Below are 15,774 nucleotides of genomic sequence, written 5' to 3' on the forward strand. Positions count from 1 at the left end.
CCTCTCCCTGCTGACCACCCAGCCCCCACACAGCTGATGGATGGAGCCCCTGCAAACCATTCCCACCCCAAAAGTCTGCCTCACTCTCATTGGACATGGAGGCTGCTCCTGGCAAGGGCGTTAGGACAGACCAGTCAATGGCCTCTGTTCTTTAGTTCTGTGGGTTAGTGAAACCTGAGGTGGAGCGAGGACAGCTCAGTTCTAACTGGGAATAAGGTGAGGGGTTAAGGAGTAAGAGGTGGAAACAGGACATGGGAGCCATCACACCAGTGGGACGTTATACACACGCTCCCTCCACTGGGCAGAGGGGCAACAGGCCTGGGCGTGGCCACCCCAGGCAGAATGCCACTCCACTACTTTCTTGCCCTGTGACCTTAAATGATAGTTACAATGACAATTTTGGGCAGGAACTTGGTGTCAAGATAAGCACTTCCTATGCATTATTTCATTCAGTCCATGTTTGGTAGAACTCACCTAATTTTATGGACGAGGAAACCGAGGCTCAAGGAATTGAAGGGACTTGCTTGGGATCATTCACAAGTGGAGCAGCCAAGCCCAAGCCCAGGTCAATCCATCCAGAGGCTGTGTTGTAACCATGGTGCTGGACCCCCTGCCCCCACCTCAGTTCCTGACCGTGGGGAGGAGTACTTGTCACACAGGCTGTGGAGAGGACAGAGATCGTGCCAGCGACAGCATCGGGCCGAGCAGACCCAGCACACATGGTTCTGAACCCAGGAATGTTCCTGCCCTCATCTCTGCTCGGTAGCCCATCCGTGCAGTTGTGGAATGGGGAGGACAGCAGGGACCACACACCCACAGGGCCCCTGGCATGACTGGGATACTGGCCCTGAGGGGGTGTTGCTCTGCCAGAGGTCCCTGCAGCATCCTCACCCAGACCAGTCCCGATGGGCAGCATCCCTTTTCCACCTGCTGCTACCTCTGGTTCTACCTAGAGAGACAGCGCCCACCCCCCCCCCCCCCCGAAATCAGGACAGCCTGCTTCTTATACCCCAGCTTGCAACTCTGCTCCGGGAAGTATTGGGGGCAGGACAAGGCATGGGCACAGGGCACAGGCACAGGTATGGGGTACCTTGATGAACACTGGAGGGAGGAAGTGCACCCACAAGGGCACATGCACCCCCAGGCCCCGGCATCCCTCTTCTTAACCCCATTGGATGGCATGTCTAACCCACCCTTTGCTCCCTGGTTGAGATGCCAGTCCTGCCCTCAGGAACCCTCATCCTGGAGACGTGGAGAGAAGACCACAGTGAGTGTGCAGGGAAAACCTAACCCACGTGTGCAGGGTGTGGCCAGGGAGGGGCCGGGAGGTTGGGAAGGTTGAGCAGAGGTAGTAGATGTCTGCTAAGTGGAGGGAGGAAGGAAAGGGTCCAGGCTGAGGGAACAGCTCAGCCAGGCCTGGGGCGTGCTGTTCAGGGCAGTTCAGTGGATCACTCCCTGTGGCTACAGCATGGCACTTGGTGTATGCAGATAAGAGCGGTGTCAGACGACTGTGAACAAGCTACAGATCCAGGGCTTTTGAAAAATGTATGAATTAAATTGTCAGTGAGTAGGAAGGGAAGGTGTCTGAAGAGGGGCTCAGACTTGGTCTGGGAGCAACTGTGCTGGGACAGAGGGCTGGCCAGACAGGCTTACAAACCCTGGAGGGGAGGAGATGACATACCGATCTTCAGAGTCAGGTTCCCCTCCCTGGCCCCCAAACTCAGAGAAATCACACAGCACGTGAGAAGTTATTGCCCTTCAGCTTCAGATGTCTGCCCTCCTGGCTCGGGCCAGAGAGGAATAAAGGGATGAGCTGAGGCCCCCCACCTCACATTGGTATGAACTTGGCACAAGGCCATTGGGGGAGAGCAAGAGGGGCAGCTTGTGGCCTGTTTACTCCCAAAAAAGGATTTCCTTATGGTTGTCATACATGGAAAAGGCACAACATCTGGAAGTAGGAAGCAGAACAGCCTCTAAAATCCAGCCTCTAAAAAACAGCCTCTAAAAAAGAGCTCGACCCGCCTGTGTGGCCAGGCTTCGAGGGCGAGGTGTGAAGGGAGCTCGCTCAGGCTGGTCATTGTCTCTGGGTCCAGTCCTCACCTCCGGGGCATGTCTGGCTTGGCTTCCACCCCACCCTGCCACCTCTGCCTCAGGTCCAGCCCCAGTGACCTTTATCTATGATGCCACACCTGTCTCTCCCCCCCAGTCCCCAGTCCCCTCTCCCAGCCCTGGTCACCAGCAGCCAGTGTGTGTGTGTGTGTGTGTGTGTGTGTGTGTGTGTGTGTGTGTGTGTAGCGGTGGGGGGTCTTCCTCAAGTGCATGTCTGACCTGTGTCCTCCCTTCTCAAGGCGCTTTCATGGTCCCTGTCCCCAAGTGGAGTCCTGCTGTCGGAGCCCCCACTCTCTGGCCTCTGATCTCCTGTAGGCTTCTCACCCACTAGCGCCCACCCCACACTCTCAACATGTACCCTACGCCCAGCCACAGAGGGGCCTCCACGGGACTCTGCCCTACCCACACTGCGTGCCCTGCGGCCTGCCTCCCCTCGGCCTTCCTCTTGGTCGCCTCCTCTTCCGTGGTGTCCTGGGCATTGTTCAGGGCTCAGCCAGGACTGAATGGAGTGAATGCACCAGTGTTGGCGTGACTGACTGCGTGTCTCGCCCAGCATATACCGCCTCCCACTCGGTGACGCCTCTCCGTCCCCAGGCGGGTGGGTGCCACCTCTGTGCTGCTGCCGCCTCTGGGACAGCTGTGGCCGTGTGTTCTGCTCTGAGGGTGTATGTGCCTCCCGGGGCTCTGCCCTCCTGGGGAGGGGACCCACGTCTGGGCTCTCTCTGCCTCCGCCTCCCCAGCACAGGGCTGGGCCGGTCTGTCCAACCAGACAGCCTATATGGGAAGTGACCAAGGTGCTGTACTGCTCAGATGGGGACATGGACCTCTCGGGGCTGAGAAAATGGGCTTTAAAGTTGGGAGATGGGGGCAAAAAGGAGCCCAGTGCCCCGCTCAGAAAAGGGGGAAGCCACGTCTTCCAAGTGTGGACAGGCAGGAGCTGTCAGCTCCTTCCTCCTTCGGAGCAGCCTGAGTGAACCTTTGTGGGAGCACTAGCCCTGGGGACACGCTGCCTGGCCCAGAGGCGTGGGGTACAGGGGGCCTGATCTGGCAGGCAGCCCAGCCCTGGCCTAGGGGGTGAAACCCACAGCTCCAGAGAGGGAACTGGCCTCCGCTGGTCTTATCCTCCTCGAGGGTCCCTCCCCCTGCCCGGCGCTGGGAAGGCATCTGCTAGCAGAGCCTCCGGGCATTGGCATCCGAAGGGGCCTGCATCCTCTTTGCCTTGTCCCAGCCCTGTGGCCAGCACAGGAAGCCTCGTCTCTGAGTGGGGGTGTTGAGACCCCACACTTCATGGTTGTCAAAGACCCAGCACTAGGCCTGCAGGGACCAAGCAGGTGCGGGTCAGTGTTGGTCTCCCCTCACCCACAGCAGCTCCGCGGGGACAGGACGGCAGTGGGGAAAGCAGGAGGGAGCAGCCAGTCCCCACGGAGGAACTGGGTAGACTGCCTCCGCCAGGTGTATTTGAGCTCCTCTGAAGGCGTGGGGACATTGGATGGATTGTTACTATAGAAATTGCCTGGTGGCTCCTGTTGTTTCCAGATGTGGGTGGGAGCCAGGAGGGGCAGGAAGGGGTGCGAATGCCAGGCCCAAGGGGCTTTAAGCAGAGCATGGGGAGTTCCTGCATCAGAGCCTTCTTCTGGGCAGCAGGGTGGAGAGGAGGGAGGGTGGGTTAGGAGTTAGGGGGTTCCAGGGAGAGTCAGGCCTGGGCAGTGGCTGTGGACCAGGGCAGCCTGGGGCCACAGGGGGTGCTGCGTTGGTTGCTCTCCGTCCATCCCCACCCTCCTCTGACCAGAGGCCTCAGGTGTTTGTGCTGCACCCACTGCACGTCCACTGCCCAGCATGGGGCCTGGTATGTGGTGGGCATTGGACGGCTAATTAGCCAAACGATTAATCAAGGACACTGAGTTTACAGTGTGGCCATTGTTCTGACGGCGGTCAGTTGTCGGTGCTGCGCTCCGGTGGACAGAGCCCCTGACAGCCAGGGTCCTGCCCCTGGGGCTCTCCTATCGCCCTGAGTGGTGGCCACAGTCTCACATTTGCAGGCAAGGAAATACGGCACAGGGAGGTCAAGGGCTGTCAATCCAGGGCTGTATGCACTACAAAATGCCCTGTCATTCGGCCGTCCGGGCTGTGACAGCAGCCATCGTTTCCAGGTGCCACGGGGGCAGGGCTCCTTCCAGATCCACAGATGGAAAGATCCCTGTCTTCTTCTGCAGCCCAGAGGCCATTTCTAAGTCAGGGTGCCCTTTTTTCTGGACCTACCAGGGCTTCCCAGAGATAGCCTGGGCCCTGAGCACTTCATGGGGAGCTAACCGGGTGCCTGGAGACCTCAGGCAGGATGGACGGGGTGTGAGGAGTGGGAGGGCAGAGGATGCTGGGGGCATGTCCAGGTTGGGAGGGGGGCCCCCCGGGGCTGCAGAGCGCCCCTCACCAGCCTCTCCCACAGTTTGAAGGCTGCAGCAAGGCCTTCTCGCGGCTGGAGAACCTCAAGATCCATCTGCGGAGCCACACGGGCGAGAAGCCATACCTGTGCCAGCACCCGGGCTGTCAGAAGGCCTTCAGCAACTCCAGCGATCGCGCCAAGCACCAGCGCACCCACCTCGACACGGTAGGCCCAAGGGAGGGGGGAAGGGGAAGTGGGGAGACATGCACACTCCCACACTTGTCTAATGCAGTTGGGAGCCGAGGCCTGCAGAAACCCCACCTTCATCCTGGAGCCCGACTGACATTTCAGGCAGGAGGACAGTTTGGGGAGAGAGGGAAGTTCTGTCATTAGAGGGTGTACTGGGTCCCTGGCCTCTGTCCACTAGTGATCGCCCATCTCCCACTGTGACAACCCGAGGTTTCTCTGGACATTGCCCAGTGTCCTGAGGAGGAGATAGTGAAGTATCCCCCAAGTGAGAACCACTGTGGGTTCTGCCGGGGCACCAGCGTCCTTGCACCTCCCAAGGGAGAGGTGGGCTCGCCATCCCACGTCCTGTCACCAGGCCTGAGTGATCAGCCACCCCCAGAGCAGGCCCTCCCTGCTCTTCCCACCCCACTCCCTCTGTGGAGACAGGCTGTTCTTTACTGTTGGAGTCCAGTGGGTGAGGAGTTGAGGTGAGCAGGGCCTAAGACTCCGGCCCCTGGAATAGTGACCTGGCCGAGGTGCCTATCCGTCACCTCCTTTCCCTTGTTTGTGCGAGACAGTGGGGTAACCTGCAGCTTTTCCCAGGGCCGTCCAAGCATGCACTCTGTGCACACAGCACTCGCGGTTCAGAGAGCCCTCCCTGTGGCCTCCCGTGATCGCACTGAAGGCCAGTCAGGGGTCTCTAACCGTCTCCCTGGTGAGGGAAGTGAGGCTCTGGGGGCATCAGCGCCTGCTCAGTGGGCTCGGCACCGGCCTCATATAGCCTCGCAGGGCCTGTGTGAGGGGGTGCACAAGGCCTGGGAGGACCCCAGCCCCTGCATGCCGCAGAAGGCGGGTCTGCAGCCAGAGTCCACGTCGGGGCCTCCTGCCTGTGTCCCTGCTCTTCATGCACATGTTTGGGGAACTCTGCAGGTGGGGGGCCGGGAGACCTGAGTGGCCGTCCAGCTCAGCCTGTCCAGGGCACAGGTATGCAGATGAGGAAACAGAGGCCCAGAGGGCAGCCGGCCCCTCCAGGGTAAGCTAGAGGCCATGAAACGGCAGAGGTCAGAGCGGGGTCCTTTTGGTCCAAGCCCTTTCTTTTATAGCTGGGAAAACTAAGACCCAAAAAGGATGGGGGATGGCAGAAAATAGCAGGGTCATGTTTGGGTCCAGGTGGGACCCAGGCAACATGTCCTACACATCTCCTCTCAGCCCCCATATCACACAAACCTTCCCCCACAAGGTGGGGTCCATTATCCCCATTTTGCAAAGAAACAGAGACTCGGGGAGATGAAGGCATTGACTGTCACCCAGCGGCTAAGTGGCAGCGCTGGGATGCAGCCCGCGTCTCTCATACTCCAAGCCCAGTGCCCTTGTTGGGGAAGCAGGCTGCCTTGTTGGAGCTGAGCAGACAGGACGAGGCTAAGAAGAGCCCTGTCCCCAACCTGAACCTGACCCCCCACCACCTCCCTCTCAGGCTGCACTGACACGGGCTGTATTGGGGACATGCAGGGAGGAGGGGTGCTAGCAAACCCCCTGCTGTCATTACCTTCTCGTATGCCTAGCCCTTGCCCTTGGGGCCCAGCCAGGCCTTTGGTTACATCTCCCAGAGGCCACAGGCAGTCCCAGTAGCACAGGCCTCTCTGCACCCCCCTCCCAGGCCTGGCAGTGTCCCTCCAGGCCTCTCAGGGTCACCCACCTTGACTTACCCCCTTCCTCCCTCCTTCTGCACTGCATTTCCTGGACCCAGCCCTGAAGCAACAGGCCTCTGGCCCCCACTTGGTGTGTGAACAGCTCAGGGCTAGGTCAGATCAGGCCCCGAATGAGCCGTTATCTCGGCCTTCATTGCCCCAGAGGATCCTGGGGAAGCCCTGGAGGTACAGCCACCAAGCCCGGCCCCTGCCTGTGCCCATCTCCATGTAAACATTGCGAGCAGCTCCACAGGGCGAGGCTGCTTCCCCAGCACCCAAGGTTCAGAGCCCAGAGGGTCAGCCTCGTGAAGTCTGAGTCTTCTTTCCAGAGGAAACCCGGTCCCGTCCCCACCTCCCCTCTGGCCCCAGAGAGCATGGATTCTCTCCATGGGCAGGAAAGTGGTGGGACAGACTGGAGAGGACCAGCCTGGATCCTAACCCTGGCCCTCCACCTGCTCCCAGGGGTCCAAGGAATGCCACCTCTCCTGTCTGGGCCTCAGTTTCCTCAACCACCACTTGCCAGAGAGAGATGGGAATCGATGGCAGTGATGCACCGTCCGCTCAGCAAATATGAGTCCCTCCTTTCCTGTCCTGTGACGCCCTGACAGAATGCTGGCCAAATCTGGCTGTGTCCCAGGCACTCAGAGTAGGGTTCAGTTCTTGACTGCACAGACTCCCTAAGTAAGCCACTGTCCTACTCTGGCCTCAGTTTCCCCATCAGCAAGATGGGGCTGATCACCTCCTTTGCCCACTTCTCTGGACTGTTCAGGGCTGTGGATCAAGAGGCGTCAAAGCCTCAACCTCAGTTTCCTCATCTGCAAAGTGGAGAGGCTTCTCCCAGGGTGGGTGTAAGCCTGGACGAGCGGGGACAGCAGGTGCTCACAGGGGCCTACAGGGAGGGCGCTCGCCCTCGAGCACTGTTCAGGAGCTCAGACAGGAGGCTCTGTGAGCTACACGGCTCCTCCTCGCAGCGGAACCCTGAGAGCCCGCCTGAGGACCCAGGCTTTGGAGCCGCCGCAGGGCCTCCAGGCCTGGGACTTGGCTGCTGCAGGGGCACGCGCAGGGTTTCCTGAGGGCACGTGGGGGAGCTGGGCCGGAGGAATGTTCTGCACACGTCAGGCCCTGGAAAAACAATCACGGAGATGGGCCTGGTGCCCTCTTTCCGGCAAGTGTGCTGCACACACGGAGCTCTGCTTGCTTTTTGACAAGAGCGTGTGGATTTGTATCAGCATCCCCAAGGGACAGGGCCTGGAGCCGGGCAGAGCAGAGAGCAAGAGAGAGAGACGGGATGGGCTGAGGCCCGTGAGAGAGGGGCTGTGTGTGTGTCTGTGCATATGTCGGGGTGGGGGTCAAGCCTACGGAGAGGGGCCCTGTGTCTGTCTGTCTGCATGTGCATGTATATCTGCATCTCTGTGAGGTTGGTGGGCAGGGGGAGGGCAGGTCTGAGGAGGACTCTCTCCCTCCCACCCCATACCTTCCTTTCAGCAAGGCAAGCCACTCACTGCCCTGTCTCTCTTTTTGCTCTCCTCCGTTTCTTTAACTGGCAGCTCTCCGTGGCAGCACCAAGGTATGGTTGTCTCTTTCTGCTTTCCTCTCCCCACGAGGTGGGTCCGAGGCCAACCAACCTCACCAGGATCCAGAGGGCAGGGTTACCTTGTGGGTCGGCGGGCACAGCAATCCCTGATACGTAATCCACCTCTTGCAAACATCCTCCTGACCCCCTACCAACACTGGAAACCAGAGGGCCCTGAGAAATCAGAGCCGCTGGATGTGTTAAAAAAGGGAAGCCCGGGGGAGTTCGAGCCCAGTAGCCGCTGGAGTCCCCAAGCAGGGTGCTGTGGAAGCCCCGTGGGAGAGCCCAGCATCCAGAGATGCCCACAAAACCCTGCCCTGGGTCCGTCCTGGGGCCTGAGAGGAACCAGGGACCCTCCCTGAGAAGGAGGCTGGACAAGCCCAGCAGCACAGGTGGACGGTGCTTCCGTGGGAAGCTCAGGGGGTGGAGGTAGAAGGAGAGTCGAGGAGGGCTCGGAGGGGAGGTGATGAGAGCCAGAGGCAGGGGCAGGAGGAGGAGTGAAGACTTAAGCAGGGCCCACGTGACAAAGGGTCTTTGTTGGCCAGAGATGGGCTGTGTCCAAGGGCACAGGGGGTCATGGAGGGTTTGGAAGGGCATGGCCAGCTCTGTGGGGGGAGGTTGGAGGCACAGAGAGCAGGTGGGGCCCAGGCGGGAACCAAAGGAGGCAGTGGGCATGGATTTGTTCAAGGAGAGCGATGGGAGCCCCGAGGGTAAGGGGCACAAAGGGCACAGATGCTCAGCCGCCCCAGGTCTGTGTCTGAGACCCACTTCCCTCCTGGCCTCCGGTGATTGTCAGGGGAGGACCAGAGAGCAGTCTGGGGACTCTGGCGCCACTGCCAGGGGTGGTCTGCTGCTCCTAGCCAGGGGTCCTGCCCTACCCCAGCCTGACCCCATGACTGTGCCCCCTTGCCCCATGCTGTCCCTCTCTGTTCTCCTCTCTCCCTCCTCTCTCTCCCCCTCCTCCTGCTCCTCCTCCTCGTCCTCTTTTTCCTCTTCTCCAAGGCAGCCACCACACTTCACTCCGTGTGCACTCGCTGCCTCTCTGGGCTGCGAAGGGCATTCTTTCTCAGAGCCAGGGTGAGCTGGGAGGACCCTCAGTGGGCCCCATTCTGCAGAGTAGAAAAGTGAGCCTCAGAGAGGAGAGGCAACTGACCGAGGTCCCAGTGTGAGGGTGGCATCGACACACAGACCCCTCCTTCACTACCAGGTCAGGCACCTTCCCCACACCCCTGAGCAGGGCTGGCTGAGTCAGACCCCTTCGGGCCAGGGACATAGAGGGAGGGCCAGGGCATGAGCCTGCAGCCTGCCCCTCGCCAGTCATCCTCCCATCCACAGGTCACACAGCAGGACCTGGGGCCCGGCGGTGGCCCCTCACTCACCCACCTCTGCTCTCTGATGTTGCAGAAGCCATACGCCTGTCAGATCCCTGGCTGCTCCAAGCGCTACACGGACCCCAGCTCCCTCCGCAAGCACGTGAAGGCCCATTCGGCCAAAGAGCAGCAGGTGCGTAAGAAGGTAAGACGGCCTCTGCTCCAGGCCCACCTCTGCAGACACCCCCTGGCCTCCCGGCCCCATGTCCAGCCTCACACAGGAGCCCACACTCCTCATGTGCATTCGCCCTTCCACTCACCAAGGATGCTGCTGTCCATCGTCCACCATCTGCTCACACCCCTCCCCTGAACGTACGTCCTCACCCGCCGCCAGCCAGACAGACCACCCAACTCCTCTCATCCCTCTGCCCACTCACTGTGGCTCACTTATTAAACAGTTGACAGCAGGCACTGTGTAGGGCTCGAAGATGCAAAAATGGAAAACCACGGTCCCCATCTTTAGTGGGGATCTGGTGGGTGGCAGACAGACATAAAGAGTGAATTCAGTATAATTTAATAAAGCCTGCACAAGGGGTATGCCGAGAAGAGTCAGGGGCACAGAGAAGGGGGCCTTAGCCCGTCAAGGTGGGAACAGGAGGGTCTCGAAGAAATCACACCAGGAGCAGGGGTGTGAGATCGGAGTCAGCCTGCCGGGCTCACCCCACTACCCTGTGGCCTTGGGCACGTTTCTTAGTACCTTTCTTCTTCATGCTCCTCAGCTGTCCAGTCGGGCAATTGAGGACTTGCTTCCCAGGGTTGCCACGAGGCCTCAGTGAGTAAATACATACACGTGGAGGGTTTAGAACAGCACTGGGCAGAGGAGCACCAGTGTCAGACCTTGAGGGGCAGCCGGGAGGGTGGTGCCGCTGACCAGGGCAGCGAATCTAAAAAAGAAGCAGGTTTGCAGGAGAAAGCAGCGGGTTCCATTTGGGATGAGGAGTGTGCGAGCTGCTGAGGGGCCCCGTACAGTGGAAGGGACGGGGCTGCGGCTTGGGGCAGAACCAACTGGCTGGGTTTTTCCCATATTGTGTAGGACCACTGGGGCATGGGAGTGGGCACACTTGAGAGCCAGGGAGGGCATGGGGCAAAGAGAAACATCAGGGCCCAATCCGGGGGTGTCAGTGTGACAGAGCGGGAAGAGCCCATTCATTTGCTCAGCAGGATTTATGGAGCACCCCTGTCTTCGAAGCGCTGTTCTCAGAGCTATGGGTACGGCTGTGGATAAAGCAGAGACAGGCCTGGAGGCTGGAGAAAGCACAGACAGCTTTAGTCATGGGCTGGGGGTGCTGAGATTGGGTGCTGGATGGAGCAAGCAGTGGGAGAGACAGTCGTAGGGAGACAGCCGGGCTTGAGACTTTGGTCTTCATCCTGCAGACAGCGGGGCCAGGAAGCGGGAGAGCAGCGAAGGGACATGGTCAAAGCAGGTGCCTTGAGCTCAGGGGTAAAAACACCATCCCCGGGAATGGAGGGCGACTTAAACTCAGCCCCGTGTCTGGTGCTTCACAGACTGTGTCTTATTTAGGCCTAGGGAGTGGGCACTATTTTTCCCATTTTAGAGATGTAGAAACTGAGGCTTGGAGAGTTCACATATCTGCCCAGCGTTGTGCAGCATGGGAATGACAGAGCCAGGGTCTGAGCTCACTCCGACCCTCTCATGTGAGGGGCCTGAGTGGGGACAGAGACTAGCCCAGGCTCCATGCCAGGGATGCTCTGTCCCCGGCGGCCTGGTGCCTGAGGGCCTGAATCCTGCCCTGGTTTTCCCAGGCCCCATGCTTGGCTCACACCGAGCCCCAGGGACCTGGAGCCTCGAGCTGCAAACCTCCCAACAATAAGCATCCATTAAGAGCCATCGGGGATGATGTATCTTTCTGGGTAAGGCGACCCTTGTATTATGACAGCTCCTTGGCAGCCCCTCTGCGTTTCAGAGAGAATTAGAAATGCTTTTCTCCCTTAATTCTCCTCTCCTGCTGCTCCTAATCCGATCGACATTTCGGTCTGCAAGGCATGCTTGGGCCCTCTTTTGCCAGAAACTTAATTTACATGGAAAACAGCTGCTGGGTCAAGGAGCTGAGAGCCCATTGGGAGGCTGGGCATGTCTTCCCCAAACCTGGGTGCTGGCCCTTTTGGGCTGAGAGGGTGGGAAAACCCTCGGGCTGACTCTCAGCCGCACAACATGAGACACGGCGCTCACTTTCTCTGGGTCGGGTTTGTCCCTGGTAAAATGAGGATTTGGATGAGTCAGTCTTCAGGGTTCTCCGAGTCGGGCCTTGGGATTTCCTTGGGAGAAGAGGTCCTTCCCATCCAGGTGCATGCCCACTCCTCACCCAGTGTCCCTAGGGCCCCACTCAGCCCCGCCCCATCCCCACCTGGCCCCATCTGGAGAGGTGCCAGGCTCTAGTCTGTCTTTAAGGGACAGCTGAGGGTTGTTGGCCAAAGACATGCCAGCCCAGCCTTGCTCTTAGGCAATGAGCTCAGGGCCGTGTATGGGTTGAGTGCCCACCGTGGGACCCTGTGAGACGCAGCCAGCTGCAGTCAGCTAGCCCTTCACACAGCATATGCAGCAGTGTGCTTGCACCATCATTTGTTGGTCCTCACAGCACCCGGGGCGAGGGGATTATTGTTGCTACAGGCAGGGGAGGGGAGAGCCAGAGAGGCTGTTGGCCCAGTGTCCACAGGGAAGAAGAGGAGATGGAGGAGGGTTTGAACTCAGGTCTTCTGTCCCTCGCCCTGGACTATTTCTGCTGCATCTATGCCAAGAAAAAAAGAAAGATGGTGGGGGCAGTATAGGCAGGAGGGAAACACTCTGTGTACTACTCTATTTCATTCCCACTTCATCCCTTCACTCTGTGACAGCTACGGGAACGTGCCTGTGGGGGGCCCCAGCTGCACTGTTGACACCCATCCTGATGTTGGTGCTGAGGCAAGACCCCTTCCCATGACCCGTCTAGGAAGCTCCCACCAACCTCCTTTCCCTCCCTGCCCTTGGGGTCAGACTTGTAAGGTGGTCTGATCTCTCCCAGCCTGCCCAGCTCTCACGTTAACATTCCCCATTAAAATCCTTGCCTGGTCAATCTCGTCTTAGCATCTGCTTCTCACGCCTGAACTAACACAACCTTCTAAGGGACACAATTAGCTCCATTTTACAAATGAGGAAACTGAGGCACAGTGAGGTGAAGGGTCTTGTCCCGGGGCCACCATCCTTCCTGCCCTGTCCCCTAAAGCGAGGTTGCTGGGGGCCAGCTGTCTCGTGCTAACACCCTCTCTCCCTGTGCTTGCTCCCCAGCTGCACGCGGGCCCTGATACTGAGGCCGACGTCCTGACCGAGTGTCTGGCCCTGCAGCAGCTCCATGCATCCACACAGCTGGCTGCCAGCGACGGGAAGGGTGGCCGAGCCTTGGGCCAGGAGCTGCTCCCAGGTATGCGTGCTGGGAGGCAGGGCCAGGCTCACAGCCCGGAGGGCCCTTCACTGCCACCCAGCCCCGCAGGAAGACAGTGATGCTCTGTGGGCCCATGGGGCGATATAGGTATGACTTGCTGAGGGAGACCCTCCTTCACCCTCGTCTGTGGCTCCCATTGCCCAGGGAATGAAGCCGGGCTCCTCACAGCCTGGCCTCCGAGGCTGTGCAGCCTCCGTGCTCCTGGCGCCTCCTGACCCACCCTTGGCACACTAGATACAGTTTCCCGAGCACCCTGCGCTCCCTCTTTCCTCGGAGCCGTGTACACACTTCGCCAGCTTCCTCATGCCTCCTCTCCACTAAGGCAGCCCCTGCCCTTCCTTCAGGACCCGCCTGAGTCAGGCCTGGGCTTCGACTGGAAACCCCACGCGCTCCCCACCGGGACTCCTTGCTCAGAGGAGAGAGCTGGGGCTGTGTGAGGGTGGGCGACACGTGGCCGCAATCACTCCAGCTCACTGCGAAACTCTGCGGCCAGAGATGCCCCCCAAGCTCCTGGATCCCTAAAGGCTCCTCCGGCCAGACTCAGAGCCTCTGGTCCCCCAAGGCAGCCTGCATGTCCCTCCCCATGGCCACCAGCCATGGGCAGGTCTTGGGCCCGGCAGGAGCTTCTGGCTGCTTGCTGGGCCTCCAGCCTGGACAGGGCAGTGTGGCCTGTGGCTTCGAGCTGACGTTGTGCTCTCCCCCCCGCCCCCCGCTCCCCCCAGAAACCACAGGATCAGAGCAGCAAGCCCTTCCCACCCTCTGGGATTTCTTGAATTACTCCAACCGTTTTAAACATTTTTTATTTTCCAATTTTTTATTCTTCCTCTCAGCATTGAAGTAGCAGCAGATTTGAAACTGTCAAAGCGCTTAGTGTGTGTGCAGACAGCCCACAGGGCAGGGACAGCTCAGGGTGGGGAGGGGGGTCCCACCCTTCCCCCCTGCCCGGGGCTGCTTCGCACATGGTCAGGGGTGCTAAAAAAGCAGGACAAGAAGGGATGGTGGGGGTGACCCCGCCCAGGGATGAAGGCTTACACCTCCAGGCCAGCTCCCTACAGCTGGTAATGACTCCGGGAAGCTCTGTGTTGAGAAGGATTCCGAGGCTCCGCAGGGAAGAGGGCTGTGGCTGAGGAGCAGTAGCTTCCTGCAGCCCATCGTTTTCACCTGGGAGGACTCAGGCCATCGCAGTCCTTAGCAGGTCCAGCTAGGAAGCTGCTTCTCCTGGATGCCAGCCAGGGCCAGCGGTAACCGTCGCTCGAGCACTTGGCTGTGCTGGTCACTTGGCAGACATCCTCTCATTCAGTCCCCGGTGAGCCCATGCTGCAGCTGAGAACAAAGTCACTGAGGCGGCACCCGGAGGAGCAGCACTGGGTGGCAGCAGCTGCCAGGCCCGTCTGACAGCGAGGGAGCGTACCTTCCCTGCCTGGGGCGTCAGGTTTCCCCACCAGACTTGCTGTGATGACAAATGTGATTGTGGACGTGGTCGCCTTTATAAACCCAATGACTGATCATTTTATCAGCATCATTATTACCATTGTGGCTCACGGTGAATGAGAAACTGCTTACTTATCCATCTCAGTAATGCCACAGCCAACATTTGCTGAGTATGTGCAGGAGCTGTTCTAGGTACCACACACGCAAGTGTTAACTGACATAAACCTCAACAAGTGCATGCTTTTTCAGCCTGAAGTGCATTTGGGGAGAGGCCTGGCAAGCCCCATGGCGTCCCCACTCTCCCTGCCCATCACGATGCGCTTTCCCTTCCGGGTGAGAAAGCAGTTCTTGTGAGGCCGAGCCACTCTTTGCTGAGGTCCCACCGCCAGTGAATGGCAGAGGCTGGGACGCCGCCCATCTGGTTGCAGGCTGTGCCCTTAACCAACTCGCCTGCCGCTTCCTGCTGCTGAGCCACACCTTGCCAAACTGAGCACCTAGTGTGCCAGGCCCCGTGCTGGTCCCCGACCTCGAGCAGCTTCTCGGGCAGCAGGGAGGGAAGGACCAGGCAGGCAAACCCAGGAGTCCTGGTCTCCTAAGCTCCGGCCCCCAGGTTCTGCTGTGGGCGCCCAGCAGATGCCTGAAGCACAGTTGGGAACAGATGTTAGGGCCAGAGGTTAAGCACTCATGGCTGATGATTGATGATGCTGATTTACAGCCTGAAGTGGTGCGTTTTGGGGAGAGGCCTAGCGAGCCCCACTCTCCCTGCCCATCACGATGTGGTGATCCCCTCATTTCCATCCACTGTCTGTTCACATGTTCAACATGCCTCATTCATGAGCTCGTCCTCAGGAGGCGGGGCCACCAGGGACCTGGACTGAGGCCGGGCAAAGGCTGGGGAAAAGCAGGGGTAGTGTCAAGCAGTGCTAGGATGCAAGAGTCCCTAACAGGGGGGTGAAGGCGAGGGAGGCGCTGGTGAGGGAGACACTGAGTTGTCATTGTCTGACTACTGGAAGCCCCTGTGAGCTTGTCTCACCGGGAAGGACCTGCAGTCTTCATGGGGAACCTCGGTGGCTTCTCTGGCAGGCCGCGTTAGCAGACCCGGGGCAGTGAGGACGTGAGAAGCATGAGGTCAGCATGGCTGAGGGAAAGGGTGCAGGATTTATCAGGATTCTAGGCCTTCCAAGCTATCAGGCCCCCAAATTGGTTCAAGATGCCAGCAAGAGTGGTGAGCATAGCAGGGCCAAGCCAGCTCCATCCACAGAATCCCCTCCAGGACCTTCCTGGCTGAGCTGGGGAAGGAGGTGTGGGCGGGGGAGGCAGTGGATGGGTGGACGGCGTCGCTGCCATGGGAGCAGCGGTCCCTCAGACGGGCAGGGTAAGGACGGGGGCCAAGAGACAGAGGGCCCTCAGGAACCCATTTGGAGCCGGGCCTCAGCCAGCCCACAGTGCAGCCTGCACCTGAGGCATCCCTCCAGAACCTGAGCGGAGCTGGCTTTAAATGGACTTTCTTTTGCTATCACTTGGGAGACCTGGTGCGCAGTGTCCAGCCTGCTCACCA

General features: G+C 59.5%; 1 protein-coding gene across 1 annotated transcript in view; it reads left to right on the forward strand.

Moving 5' to 3' along the window:
- Window positions 1-15,774, forward strand: part of GLIS1 (GLIS family zinc finger 1) — a 223,129-nt gene that overhangs the window by 198,948 nt on the left and 8,407 nt on the right. Inside the window, exons 5-7 of the mRNA XM_080654399.1 lie at window positions 4,553-4,714; window positions 9,383-9,493; window positions 12,632-12,764. Of these exons, the coding sequence (XP_080510525.1) occupies window positions 4,553-4,714; window positions 9,383-9,493; window positions 12,632-12,764 (406 nt within the window). The remainder of the gene's footprint in view (window positions 1-4,552; window positions 4,715-9,382; window positions 9,494-12,631; window positions 12,765-15,774) is intronic.

This window comes from Plecotus auritus (assembly GCF_963455305.1).
Source record: "Plecotus auritus genome assembly, chromosome: 2".
Lineage (NCBI taxonomy): Eukaryota > Metazoa > Chordata > Mammalia > Chiroptera > Vespertilionidae > Plecotus > Plecotus auritus.